Source organism: Camelus ferus, chromosome 15 (assembly GCF_009834535.1).
Source record: "Camelus ferus isolate YT-003-E chromosome 15, BCGSAC_Cfer_1.0, whole genome shotgun sequence".
In the NCBI taxonomy this organism is placed as follows: domain Eukaryota; kingdom Metazoa; phylum Chordata; class Mammalia; order Artiodactyla; family Camelidae; genus Camelus; species Camelus ferus.
In genome coordinates, this window is record NC_045710.1 from 30,298,618 (window position 1) to 30,312,723 (window position 14,106).

General features: G+C 33.3%; 1 protein-coding gene across 11 annotated transcripts in view; it reads left to right on the forward strand.

Annotated features, from left to right (window-relative positions):
* Nucleotides 1-14,106, forward strand: part of MTA3 (metastasis associated 1 family member 3) — a 174,527-nt gene that overhangs the window by 102,405 nt on the left and 58,016 nt on the right. For all 11 annotated transcript variants that reach the window (XR_001365227.2, XM_014554613.2, XM_014554614.2 and 8 more), the window contains exons 5-7: nucleotides 220-283; nucleotides 2,471-2,588; nucleotides 11,899-12,001. Coding sequence is in view for 10 of the 11 variants with exons in the window: in XM_014554613.2 (XP_014410099.1) it covers nucleotides 220-283; nucleotides 2,471-2,588; nucleotides 11,899-12,001 (285 nt within the window). In the remaining variant the exon portion in view is untranslated. The remainder of the gene's footprint in view (nucleotides 1-219; nucleotides 284-2,470; nucleotides 2,589-11,898; nucleotides 12,002-14,106) is intronic.

The window sequence follows — 14,106 nt, forward strand, 5'->3', positions numbered from 1 at the left end:
TCTCAATAAATGTCTACAAAGATAGTTTTATTTTTTAGGTTACACAATGTCAGGATTGTAAAGTGAGTCTAAATATATACATATATAAATGTTCCTGACCGCCATCTGGTTTCTTAATGGCAGCTTTACATTTCGAATATTCCTAACTTTTGTAGGCATTATCACTGTGAAGGTGAGGAGGTCTTTTTTACATTTATTCCCTTTTTTCTCTTTCAACAGGGGGAAATGCAGTGTTGCCCTTCTGAATGAGACAGAGTCAGTATTATCGTATCTAGATAAAGAGGTAATTCGTAAATATATGTATGTTAGTGTTTTTGTTTTCTATTTTACGTGAAGCCTATAAATTTAAATTGTTTCTTCTTCTACCAAATTTTTGCACAGTGATAGCAGTATTATGGTAAAAGTATTATGACTATTTACATTCGAGTAATTTAATTTTTCTGGTTAACTAAGAGTTGGCAAAAACTCCTGTGTCTGTCTCACTTGGTACTTGAAAGGCTTATAAAGTATAGCACATGATTTAGTTGCCAGTAGAAGAAATATTTTTGGCTTTATGAGATAAGTGACTTATGTATACTTTGTCTTTCTCCCTATGTTTTGTTTCTTTCCTTTTTTTTCCTCTCTTTTTAAATAAATAGCTTTTCTTTTAGACTCTTTCCAGATGAGATTTTACCATTGGTGGTCTGCTTTCTTTCCTGGAATCATAATAAACTTTGTCAACTAAGAATACTTCTTTCTGTAAACTTCAACAAGAAACTTTTTAAACATTTTTAACAAGTTGAATTAGAGCCTGTACTTTATTGAAGGGAGGAAATTCTTGTAAACAGAGTATTCCATATTTTGCAGTTTTTTGTGATTTTTATTGTTTGTATCATGGGGAAAATATTTTACTATTAATAATATTTCAGTGTTGGGGGAGAGTATATATAGCTCAGAGGTAGAGCATGCACGAGGTCCTGGGTTCAATCCCCAGTACCTCCATTAAAAAAGAAAAGATAATATTTCAGTGTTTAACCGTTATGGTTTCATGGTAAAAGTTTCCAAAAAGTTTTATTACATGTATTTTTTTTAAGAATTAAAGGGACATATTTTCTTTTTAAAAAGTATTTTATTGTGCTCAAAAGTGCTGTTCCTTTATCCCGAAGAAAACATTACAGAAGATTGGTACAAACATGTAGAACTACTATCCATATGAAAACCTAATAATGAAAATGAAAGGGAAAATAAAATTCAAGGGAGAAAAAAGGTTAATAGTCTTTATAACTTATACGCATGAAATTTAGAAAAGAAAGTAGGGTTTGTTGTCGATTCAACAGAATGATGGATAATAATATGGCAAATGATTATGCTCAGAAATTAGCTTTTGTTCACAGAAGCAGAAATAAAAAGGAAATACTCAACATGTTTCAGTATATTTTATTGTATTTGGTTGTTGAGAGTGGATCTTTTTTTTAAAAGGTGATATTTTTGCTTTATAATTTGTTAGCAATTTGTATGTGCTAAGCACTGTAGTAGATGAAAATTTGCAAAGGTCTGTAGGATTTTTTTTCCTACTCATTTGCTTTTTAACCATGTAGTCCTTTATCAGTCTGCTGTTGGTAGGATTAGGCTTTTCCAGGATGTAATACAGTCATGCAGTAGATGACCCTCAGAACCACAGTGGGAAGCAGGGGCAAGACTTTGCTGGTTCAGATGACCTCCAGTGGTATTGCAGAATCCAGCCAAGGACTGGTGGCTATAGGTCATTTTGCCCATTAGACACAGTAACTAGGGTGTTTGCTCTTAAGTGACCATGGAAAGTTAGGTGGGTGTGCTAGTGGTGGTAGCATGTATACAGTTATGTTTATATGCTTATCTATATATACATAGGAGTGTTTCAGAATTTAAAGAACTGCAAAGTTGTACTTACAGATATTTAATTAAATTGTATACAATGTAACATATTAGTAAACTGCATATAAACTAAGCTCCTCTATAATTCATATAATGTGAGATGTATGTGCATTTTAGTATTTTTGATAAAATGTGGGACAGAAACACTTCAAAACTGAGAGTGTCCGGTATCTGTGAAGGCATCTTTACTGTTTAGTTTGGGCTTTACAGCTTTAAATGATTTCTTGAGTTCAGGTGTCTTCCTTTGACTTTTGCTTAACTTTGCTAGCTTTTAATTTTAGAGTTGTTAATGGTTTTCTGTTAGACTGAAATGGATAATAATGAAACTTCATTATCTACCTTTATTGTTAAGCTATTTGTTTTGCTTTCATTTAATTCTGTACTTTTTTTTTTTTAATTCTGTACTGTTTTATCTGATGACAGTAACATCTTGCTCTCCTTGGAGATTTATTCACCAAAATGAAGTTTTATAGTCTCTGAAGTTTTATGGTTTCATTATTGTGACACTGGATTTATTACTTTATAAAAAGTAGAAGGAATTACATTTACCTAGATATTTTTTGTCTTTTTTCCCCAGGATACCTTTTTCTACTCATTGGTCTATGACCCCTCAGTGAAAACACTATTAGCTGACAAAGGTGAAATCAGAGTGGGACCTAGATATCAAGCAGACATTCCAGAAATGCTCTTAGAAGGTATGTTTTTCTTTGGGTTTTCAAGTCCTATGAAAACAAAGGTACTTTAAAACTCAAATATTATTTTCTTCATATGGAAGAAGCAACTTTCAGGCTAAAGTTTAAAAGTTAGGGCCTCTTCCAATTTTAGACATATAGCAAACAGCAATGAAAAGTAATTTATTTGATCAGTTATTCTTTTTTGACTTTATAATTTTGTGAGTTTTCTAGCTGTGTTCTTCTTTCAAATACATCTTTAAGAATGTTTTAGTGCTGTTGAACTTGTGACATGCTCATGCCTTGGGATCCTGAATGCCCTCCTGTCATCATTCTGAGGTAGCCATGGAATCTGGTGAACAGTTAGGTTTTATTGGGGATGTTGGCTGGTCTGAATAGTTTATATACCAGAGAGATTCAAAGCTTTGCATTTTAAGAACAGGTCTTCCTAGCAAGACTTAATTTTTCCTTCTCCTGCCCTAACTGTATACTTAAAACCTTTATTTTCTGATTTCAAAAGTGAAACATTCTTACTGTTAAAAAGTGAAACACAAAATACAGAAATGTGTAGTATAGAAAACAAACACCATCCCCTTGCCTTCATTCCAAACCCCCATTTAATTACTATTATTATTTAGGGTATTATTTTTGTGCTTTTTTGGAAGTGTAGATTTTACACAAAGATGAAAGAATAATAGGTGATTTAATTTTGGGAGGGGTGTAGTTAGTACTTATTTATTTATTTTTAGAGGTGGTACTGGGGATTAAACCCAGGACCTTGTGTATGGTAAGCATGCGCTCTACCACTTGAGCTCTATCCTCCCTCTAGGGTATTGTTTTTGGTACATGCTCTGGCTCATAATCCATTCAGTCTTTGTGCAGTTCCAGGTTGCTTATGTTATTCTGCAGCTGCTTCTTTCAGTTGGTCATGTATCTTTAGCATCTTTCCCCATTAGTAGAGTGACTTTATTTTTTTTGGTGACTAATAGTTCTTAAGTCTGCATGGATGTACCATAATTTCCTTTTCTAGGACCCTATATTAATTTTTGTGTGAGAGAGCCAGATGCCTCCAATAGATTATTAGGGAATTCCTCCCCCTCGTGTCCCCCGACTCTCATTTTGTTATATTATTGTCTTGGCTTTTTGGTTTTTCTTTGCTGCTGCTGCTGTTGTGTTAACTTTTAAAAGTTGAGATTATGCTTTACTTAGTTACCTTTAGTTTTTCTGTAAATTCCTTGTATATTTTCTATTTGCTTATTTATCTGTATAGGTGTTGACAAGAATACTTTGTTTATCTTTATTAAAGATAAACAAAGTATTTGTCCTTTGTCTTCAAGTATTGCACATACTGCCTCTTCATTTTTAAAAAAGTTAATAATGATTTTAAATTTAACTCATTTATTTTTGTTATATAAAAATTTAGAATTTTTGTCATATAGAAGTTTAGAATTTATTAGTCTTTTCCCTTAAGGTTTTCATAATTTGCATTCTTTACCTTGCCTTACTCATAGGAAATGTATACAGAAAAGTTAAATCAACTCAGGATAGAGTTTGTGAACCATAAGGCACACTGGTCGGTTGTCATTGTCAGTGGTGGGTAGGTGGGGTGCCTGTGAATAATACCAGGCTGCATATGTCTGCATTTTAGTGAACTTAATACCAGGAAAGGTCAATCAATAATGACTAAGTTTTGAGAACAGAATGCGGTATCTACACTCAACTGTGTTGTGTTTAGAAGTTTTTATGAATAGTTTGTAAGTAGTTAATCAGTTCATTATAGGCTGACAGATCACATTTATTGGCATTGTGATCTGTGCAAGTGGACTTGTCTTCCAGAAATAATTTTGGATGTTTATACAATTGTTAACGTTTGATCTTAGACTTGTATCACTGCATCTAAGTGTTCGCTATATATTTGTTATTTTTAAAAACACTTCATTTAAAAAATTTATAAATAGTGCTACAATAAGTACCCTTTAAATAATGGATAATTTTATATTCTGGATATAACTGGAAAATAAGTTCCTGGAAGTGGAATTTCTAAGTCATAAGAAATGTATGTTTGTAATTTTATTCAAAATGCCAGTTGTCTTCCAAGTAATCATTTACAGGTAGGTTTTTCCTTGTTTTTTTTATTAAGGTGTAATTTGTATGTAGTACATTTCACCCTTTTTTGTGTACAGTACAATGAGTTTTTGACAAATGTTTATGCTCCTGTTGAAATAGTTCAGCAAGTCCTTCTGTGCACAGTCCAAAAGCCAGAAATGTCCCTAGTGTTCATGTGTGTGTGTCACTCGACCCGCAATATCCCCCAATCAGGCCTTTGTTACTCCTCCCTGAACTCTGATCGTTACTTTTTTCAAACTATGTGGACTGTGTTGTTCATGTAATCTTTGGCGCTATTTTAATTATTTGATTTTTAAAATTTTGGACTGCGTGAGCTGTTGATGGTGTGGTTCTCTCTTGAGCACTGAGCATAAACTTCGGTGTATAGAAAGCCTAGAAATTTTGTAGTATTGTTCATGTAAAGATAAAATGCTGAACCAAGGAACAAAATTGGGATGTTTCAAGTGCCAGTGGCAGAAAAATCATATGATGGAAACCCGCGAGTTCTCATTTATCTGAAAAATTATGTACTTGTGATATTAAGCCTCGAAAACATAAAGTTGGTTAGAGTGTTGTAATTTGGAAAGCATATCTACCTAGCTTAGAATTTTAAAAAATTAATTTAAGGAACAAAATCATACATAAAATGAAATAATTTATTCTATAGTTCTTCTCAGTAACAATTTGAAGTTTCTAAGGATAAGAACCTTGAAGTGGTTCTTGTAGGTTAAAGCAATTATTAACACCTTGTGGCATTTGAGGAGTTATACCAGTTATCTGACAACGGCATTCTTTGTATTCAGAAAACGTACCTAAATATTCATTAATGTAATAGATCTTATAGTTTATTAACAAGTATTAATTGCTTTTAACATTGTTTTTCCTGGTAGTCCTCAGGATGAGTGGTTTACAAACTTTATTTAGGCAGTAGAACCCTTTCTTATTATGCATATGACCTTAAATAGGAGAAGTCACATTGTGGATGAGGTGGAAGAGAAAGCCCCACTGAGTCTCATGAGGTACCCTATTGAGCCTTAGGATTTAGAGAACCTTAGGGGTGCTGTTCAGTACTCCGCATCTCTTAGAATGCTGTCTCTTTAATACACAGTCAACATCTCCAAATAAACCTTGCAGCTAGAAGTGCTTGTGATGAAGTCCCTTTGTAGCAGTAGTGTAACAAAGGGGCTCCACTATTTTCCCTTTCTTTTCCCAGTTTTTAAATCTGAAAGTTTATTTTATTGCAAATGATATGAATTGTGGTAGAAAAATGCAACTATACTGGAAACAAAAGTAGTAGTCCCTCAGATCTTCCCTTCTAGACCACTATTAACTGCTGTTATTAATTTAACATGTTCTCCCAGACTGTTTGTTACATAAATCTGTAGAGAGAGATCCATGAAATTATGTTTTATGCAGTATTCCATCGTGTGATAGATCCAAGTTTATTTTATGTAGCTCTTATATGTTTAATGGCAGGGCAAGTTTTCCCTCATTGTTCTTAAAAAATTTCTTTGTCGAGGAGGGTCTCATCTCATAGATTTTTTTTCTTACTGTTGAAATTTATCATCAATTTGTCACTTTCTTCCTTTCCAGATTTCATTAGGATTCTGATGGAAATTGTATTAATGTTATATATTGCTTTGGGAAGTGACTGATTATTTTATAGCATTGAGCAGTACGTGGGTCTGCTTCTGAGGTTTCTATTCTATTCCACTGGTCTATCTGTTCATGCTCTAGTTAAACTCTGCTTTAATTATAGCGCTTTGTAAGTGTATGTTAATATTTGGTAAGGCTAGTTTCTCTCTTATTTCCAAGCTTCACTAAAACCAGAAGAAAAAAAACCTTCCTTCCTATTTTTTTTTGAGTTGCAGTTAATTTTTAAGTTAATTTAGGGAGAACAGATATTTTGATGATTTTTGAAACGTCCTATCCAGACACAAGGAATTCTTTCTCTTCGTTGAAGGCCACTTTTGGGTCTTGTGGAAGCTTTTGTTTGTTTTGTTCTATTTTAATAGTGATTTTATATATTTCTTACTAAGTTTATAACTTGTTAGCTTTATTTGTAGGTATTCATCTTTAACAATGAAAAACACCATAGTTTTCATCACAAATGAAGAAGTCACTTTGAACTCTTTACTTCAACTTTAAAGCATTTAGCATATCCAGAATGTTTCTTTTCACTTGTATCAGGCAACTAGCTAGATGAAAGATTTAAAGAACCCGTCTTTACTCCCTAATTAGTGTATTTTCAGGGGAGCAGGAGTAGGGTGGCAAATAGGTACACCAGCAGTTAAACCAGACTTGAAAGACATAGACATTGCCATTATAAAGCTTTCATACATGCAGCTTGTACCTGTTTTTAGGGAAATTAAATAGTAGAAAACACCATGTTCAAGAACAGATATTTAGGGCTTGATGCAGTCTGTGCTTACTAACCCTTTTGATACTCTTGAGTGGGTACGTTTAGACCAGTGGCCAGATTCCAATTTGCATTGGCATGAGATGTAGAACCTGAATTAATATCCTGAGTAGGTGGAAGCATCAGCTCCGTGCCAGAATATATCACAGGCTTGCTTTCTTTGTGAACGTGTCCTGATGAATTCTAAGACATCGATGTGGCATTTGTCTTGCTGGTGAAAATTTTTCTTTTTTGTGGGTTTAGAATTTTAAATTTTGTTTATGGCTACCCACCGTGTAACAAACTGTTGAGATCTTGAAAGCTCAGCATATAGTTTGCAAAGGAAGGTAAAGGTTTCTTTTGAGATTTTAAATCTTTATTGAGTTTGAGAAAACCACCTAGAGAATTTTCCGTAGAATAAAGACGTCATATGTAGTAAGTTTTGCATTATTATTTAGCTGTGCTGTAACACTGGAATTTTAAGAAGTAAATCATTTACATGTTAAGTTAAACTTTGTTAACTGTTTAAAGTATTATAATAACATTAAATTATTAAACTAAAATAACTTTGGATTCACAGTCTTGGGTGAAAACTGGCTGTATTATGTTTCAACTGAGTAACATTGGGAAAACTAACCCCTCCAAGTTCCCATTTCTTTCTCTTTAAAAAGGGAATAGTGATGTGTGTGCATACATGATAGAGTTGTGATGATCAAATGAAGTAATTTTTATAAAGCATTTAGCACAGAGTCCAGAACTCAGTGTTAGCTACTACAGTTGCTTCTCCCCTGGCCACCACTGTCTACTGTTACTAATTAAGTAACACTTGTCTGTAGTTGGGAATTTAGGATGCATCTGTCTTTGAAAGTTAAAGAATTAAGTTAGTAGTCCCTTTGGCTACAGTACATGCTCTTTACGCTTGAATTGCTTCACATGCAGTCAATAGATAGAAAGATGTCAATGTAGTGTGGAAATTATGTCAGTTCATCTGAGACTTTTCTAAGCAGTTATTCTCACAGATGAAGAGTGTTTACAGAAAAAAAAAAAAAGGAGGCAATTCTACAGTAGTGCTTTCCTCCAGTGGAGGTATTGGCCTCAAAATCTGTGGCACTTTGACTGTGTTAAAACTATATGGGGCATATTAGAGTTACAAATCAAAGGATGAAAAATATTTTCCTCACTGTTTAAAAAAAAAAAAAAACCCTGCACACTATATTCTATTTTTAATTTTGTTGAAACTGTACACAGTGACCTACATCTCAGTGGAGGAAGCAAGAGATCAGGGTTTAAGGAGATAAAGGATTGACTGACCTTTGTACTTGGTGTAAATGTCAGTGGAGATTTAACTGTGTTGGTATTTTTATTATGATTGTTGTGCTCTGTGTGTGTGTGTGTGTGTGTGTGTGTGTGTGTTCTTATTACCAAGTTCATAGGTTTTAAAAGTTCTGTCTTATTTTTTCTATAACCCTTATTATTTTTAAGTGTATAATTTTGCAGAATGTGTTTTCTACAATATGGTGACTATTAATTAACTTAAAAACATCAGATTATGATAAGTTAATGTAAGCAGGTATTGGTTGCAACCATGTAAGAACAGTAATGCTTAACCCGGAGCAGTTTACCTCCTAGGGAAAGGTAATTATTCTTTTAAGAATTGTATTCTTAGATTTATAGAGATTAATATTTGAATTATTTGACTTTCAAAACTAAATTTTGTTAAATTTATTAAACTACTTGTACAAAAATGATACCCTTAAGATTTTAAAACCATCTTTTTTCAAGTCGTCTTATATTCTCTGAAAGTTTTGTAATTTCTTTATATAAACATTCTTCCAATTTTATTTCTTAATATTTTATATTTTTGTTGCCACAATGAATGATTTTTTTCAAATTTTTTGTTTATTTCTCTTTGGTGGAATGCCATTAAGTTTTATATATTTATTTTAATTGTGCCTTTCTAGTAATTTACTTTTTTTTAATTTATTGAGATATAATTATCATATAACACTGTGTAAGTTTAATTTGTTGATTTGATACATTTATGTAATGCAGTTTGATTACCACCATAGCATTAGCTAATAACTTCTATCATGTCGTATAATTATTTCTTTTTTGTGGTGGGAACAATTAAGATCTAGTTTCTTATCAAGTTTAAAGTTTATAATAACAGTCTGTAATCACTATGCTGTGTATTAGATCTCCAGAACTTATTTACCTATATAGGTTGTAAGTTTGTACCCTTGAACTACATCTCCCTATTCTCCCCACCCTCCAGGTCCTGGTAACCACCATTCTACTCTGTTTTTATGAGTTTGGATTTTTAAGATTCTACATATAAGTGATATCAACAGTATTTGTCTCTACTATTATCCCTTTGATGCATAACTTAAAACATTGCCCAGAACTTTCAGAACATTAATACAAATGGTGATAAATAGCATCTTTGTATGTTTCTGAATTAAGTATAACACAAAAAGTGTAGTATTTTGATGGTTGTTGCCAAGAAAATGAATTGTATTTAGAACAAAGAATATTTCTAGTTGTCCAGTAAAGAATCTGTAGAATGACAGCTCATACAGCCTTAGTTCTTCAGTCTTTAAACAGTGTCATGTGCTGTTAGGGGACTTCTACTACTGAAGAAGTAGTTTGTCATTATTTTCTAGAAATCTTAAAGTATAGCTGAAGGGTTACGGACGGCTAACACATTTAAAATCATTGCTGAATCTACATTTCTTCAAAATTATGAAGAGGAACATATGAAGTAAAAATCAGGATGCTGTACATAGTCATGTAATTAGTTGGTAAGTACATTTTATAGGAATTAACAGATTAGGGAGATCTTCACAGGCTGACTGGGATTCCAGCAGATCGGAATTGCCCAGATTATCATAAATGGAGGAGGAAAGTGAGGTTATTGCAGTGACTGGGATGAGCATGACCCTCAGAGCATAGAATTCATCTTGGTCCAGTCTCTGGCTTATCCCATAGCTCCCAAGACCATTCTAAAGATTGCTGATAGCTTGGTTGAGGATTTAGTTATACATGTTCTAAGTAAGTTTGGTCAAGAGCTTCTTAAAAGTTTTTCCTCAAGAAGAAGTGATCAGACTGTGATATAAATGTAATTATATGATGACTCCAAAATGGGGAATTCTCTAGAGTGACTGAATAGAAAATTTCTGTATTTATTCTTTTGTTCTTATCCCACGATATGGTCTGTGCTTTACGTGTGAGTAGAAATGCATTCAGGAGTGTTTTATTATTTATAGCAAATTTATTTAGAACACTTACACTGAATTCTCTTTCTGTTTTATGCTGCAGAATGTATGGATTGGATTGAAGTTTATCAATTTAACTAACTTGAATTTGGAAAGTAAATACCAATTTTACCCATATGTTCTTCTGTATAATAGGAGCTTAATACTAAATACCGTCATTGTTTCATTTTGTATTATTTAAAAATACAGATTTCAAATATAGATTTATTTTTACCATACTATTATTATATTTCTTTTTTTTACCAGTACTATTTATCTTACTTAAAATGTTTTGCTTGAAGATACAGGAAAGTGTAATTGTGTCATTCTCCTTTCTCAAATTTCATGCAGTTTGCAAACTTTTGGGTTTATAACTAGTTTTTAAAAATGAACCTAATGTTGAATGTCTTAGCTCATGGTTATATCTCCTTGTGAGACATTCCTAAAACAAAGCATCCTGTATTATCATCCATCCGTCTTTACCTCAGTCCGCACCTCCTGGTTGTTTCTTTCTGTTAATGCCAACAGTATCCATGTAGTTCTCAAGACTTGAAATCTACCCACTATGTTGTCTGTCACTGATATTCCTAAATCATTGTCTGGTCTCTATTGTCACTGTCAATACCATGTCTCTGTCTTTATCATGTATGTCTGTGGAGCAAATTATTTCATTGCTAAGTGTGAGATGTGACGTTTGGTTCTGGTTTTGTCACTCTTCTGCTAAAAAGGCAAGGGCTTTTCCTTACCTCCAAATAAAAAAATCTATTCAGAAAATATATCATCAGTGACATTTTCATAACCCACTTCTTTTATTTATTTATTTATTTAGTTAGTTAGTTAGTTAAACTTTTTAAAATTGAGTTATAGTCATTTTACAATGTGTGTCAAATTCCAGTGTAGAGCACAATTTTTTGGTTATACATGAACATACATATATTCATTGTCATTTTTTTTCGCTGTGAGCTACGTAACCCACTTCTTTTAGCCATCTCTTTTCTTTACATTCCCTTTAGTGTATTCCTGACAACATGAGCTACTTTTTTTATCACATCTTAAAGCCCCATGACTTTGTTCATGTTTTCATTTCTTACTTTAAGTTCTCTACCCCTGCAAGTGCATTCATATCCTTCAATTCTTAGCAGAAACGCCACCTCTTGCATGATCTCGTTCCCTAGCTAGCCTGAAATGATTTTTCTTATCTTCAGAATCTTACATCATATATCTATGTGTCTCTGTGATATGTTTCTTTTCGTTTCTATCAGAGCTCTTCATGTGTAAATTTTAGCACAGTTTGAGCTTGCGGCAGGAGCACTTTTTTGTCTTTTAATCTCTTATTGTGAGGTTTGGTGCCTCACGTATACAAATACTCAGGAAAGACATGTTAATGGTCAGTTTGATTGTGTCATCATCAGAGCTCACTTTACAGAGTTCTGCATCTACTGCCTGAAAGGATGTATGCAAACCATGAACATTTACCTTACATTTTTTATGCTGTGGTGATCAGAGTCATCAGTCATATGTGACAATATATATGCCTTGTGAGTAACAAGACTCCATTTCCTTTGTTCTCGGACAGGAGAATCAGATGAGAGGGAGCAGTCAAAATTGGAAGTGAAAGTTTGGGACCCAAATAGCCCACTTACAGATCGACAGATTGACCAGTTTTTAGTTGTAGCACGGTGAGTATGGTGCTGTTGAGTCAAGAGATGTCTTTTCTTTTTATAAAGGAATTTCTAGAAAATGTATGTGTTTTTCCTTCAGTGTGTTCTACTTTTTTTCATTGGTTGTGTTTTTCTTTTTCTAACTATGTAAGAAAGCCTAATTTATATCACACTACTAAATAATATGATTTATTATCATTAGTTTCTGTTTTAAAAATGAAAAGAGATTAATTTTTACTGATTAAGAAAAATAAGAAATGCCCCTTGTAAAAACTTAAGCACTACAGAAACGTATAAAGAAGAAATTCCACACCTGAAATCCCAGATCTTTAATTAAAGTGGCAATCTCCTTTACTCTAGACAGGGATTTTTGAGGGTCATTGGTACCGTGCCCCTCTCATCGCACTGTGCTGAGTGAGGTCTGCTGGTAGGTGTGAGGCTTTCCTTTGAGAGCTCTAAGCCTGGAGGCCTGGCTGACTTGCTTGCCCCTCCCTGCGCCCTCTTTCTTGAGAAAATGAATAAGACAGAAGTTTATTTTTATTTTTCAGTTATAAAAGTAGACAATGTTCATGTGGGAATTGCTGCAAAGCAGAAAATAAAAAAGATTATCATAGCATTGCATTTAATAGAAAAATCTGAAAAAACCTTAAAGTACATTAGCAAGCAGTTGATGAATGAATTGAGATATACTGAGTAATGGGTTATTACTATACAGCAATGAAAACAAATCAATCAGGGCTATATGTAGCAAAGGGAGAAATCTCAAAAATAATGTTTAGTGAGGATCCATACAGTATGATCACTGAAAAAAATTTTACAGTATGCAACCAGTGTCTTCACTAATGGGTGTATATATGCATATGCATATTACATATGTATATATGAGTTCTGGGACTAGGTATGGAGGTATACTTTTAAAAATATTTATTTCCTTAAAAAAATGAACCAAACATGGCAGAATATTATTATCTTTTTAATTAATTAATTTATTTTTGTTGAAATATAGCTAAGTTACAGTACTACATTAGTTTTCAAGTGTACAGCATAGGGATTGAGTATTTTTATAGGTTATACTCCCTTTAAAGTTATTACAAAATAATGGCTATATTTCCCTGTGCTGTACAATATATCCTTATTGCTTCAAACATGGCAAAATAGTAAAATGAGGTGCATCTGGACATGATTACAAGGGTCTTCACTGTATCCTCTTAATTTTCTGTTGAGCAGTTTTCATAATACAAAGGGAAAAAAGGTCTTGGTCCATCCTTAGTACTCACTGTTCATGGTGCCAGTCATCATGGAAGTCATTGGTGGTGGCTAGGCATTCAGACTCCAGAGCCCACACGCCTAGCCACTAAGTTATTGGATGAAGAGACTTGATGTACATTGTTAGGGAGGAGCCAGCCAGTGGAGTGGATGAGACTGAAGATTCAGGAGTAGGAATGAATCACTGGTAGAACTGCTGTCTAGAGACTTCAGAAAATTTACCTGGATTTTGGATTATTTAGTAGATATTGCAGTTTCAGATTTGATTTGTATTGTTTTTTTCTTTTCCTGATTGCCAGCGACCATATATGTATTTTCCCCCTTGAAGCCAGCATAAGAAGCACCAAGGAGGTGCACCTAGTGTCTTTGTAAATTTTTGTTTAAAAAAAAAAATCTAAATATATATTAAGACCACAGTCAGGTACTACTGCACATCCCACCAGAATGGTTTAAATTTTAAAAACTAATGAGTGCCAAGCATTGGTCAAACAGCCCTACAGAAGGAGTCTTCAGGGCGCTGTGACGATGTGTTTTTTGACCTGAATGTTGGTGACATGGGTGCACTGACTTTGTGATAACTAGATAGGTGTACAATTTGTACTTTTTGCACATGTGTTATATTTTAATTAAACTGTTTAAAAAATCTCCTCCTCAGCTAGCATGTTTAAAATACAGACAAAAAGCAGCAAGTTTTATCTTTATTTCATGCTTTATTTCTTGAAGTTAGGGATCTCAGTATATGGGAAGAGCTTCTAAACCATTAAATGAAAATCAGTATTGTGGTAATTCTTCTTTTTTTTTTTTTTTTAATGAAAATCTAGTATATATTGAGTCCTCAAAGGAGCTCGTTGCTACAG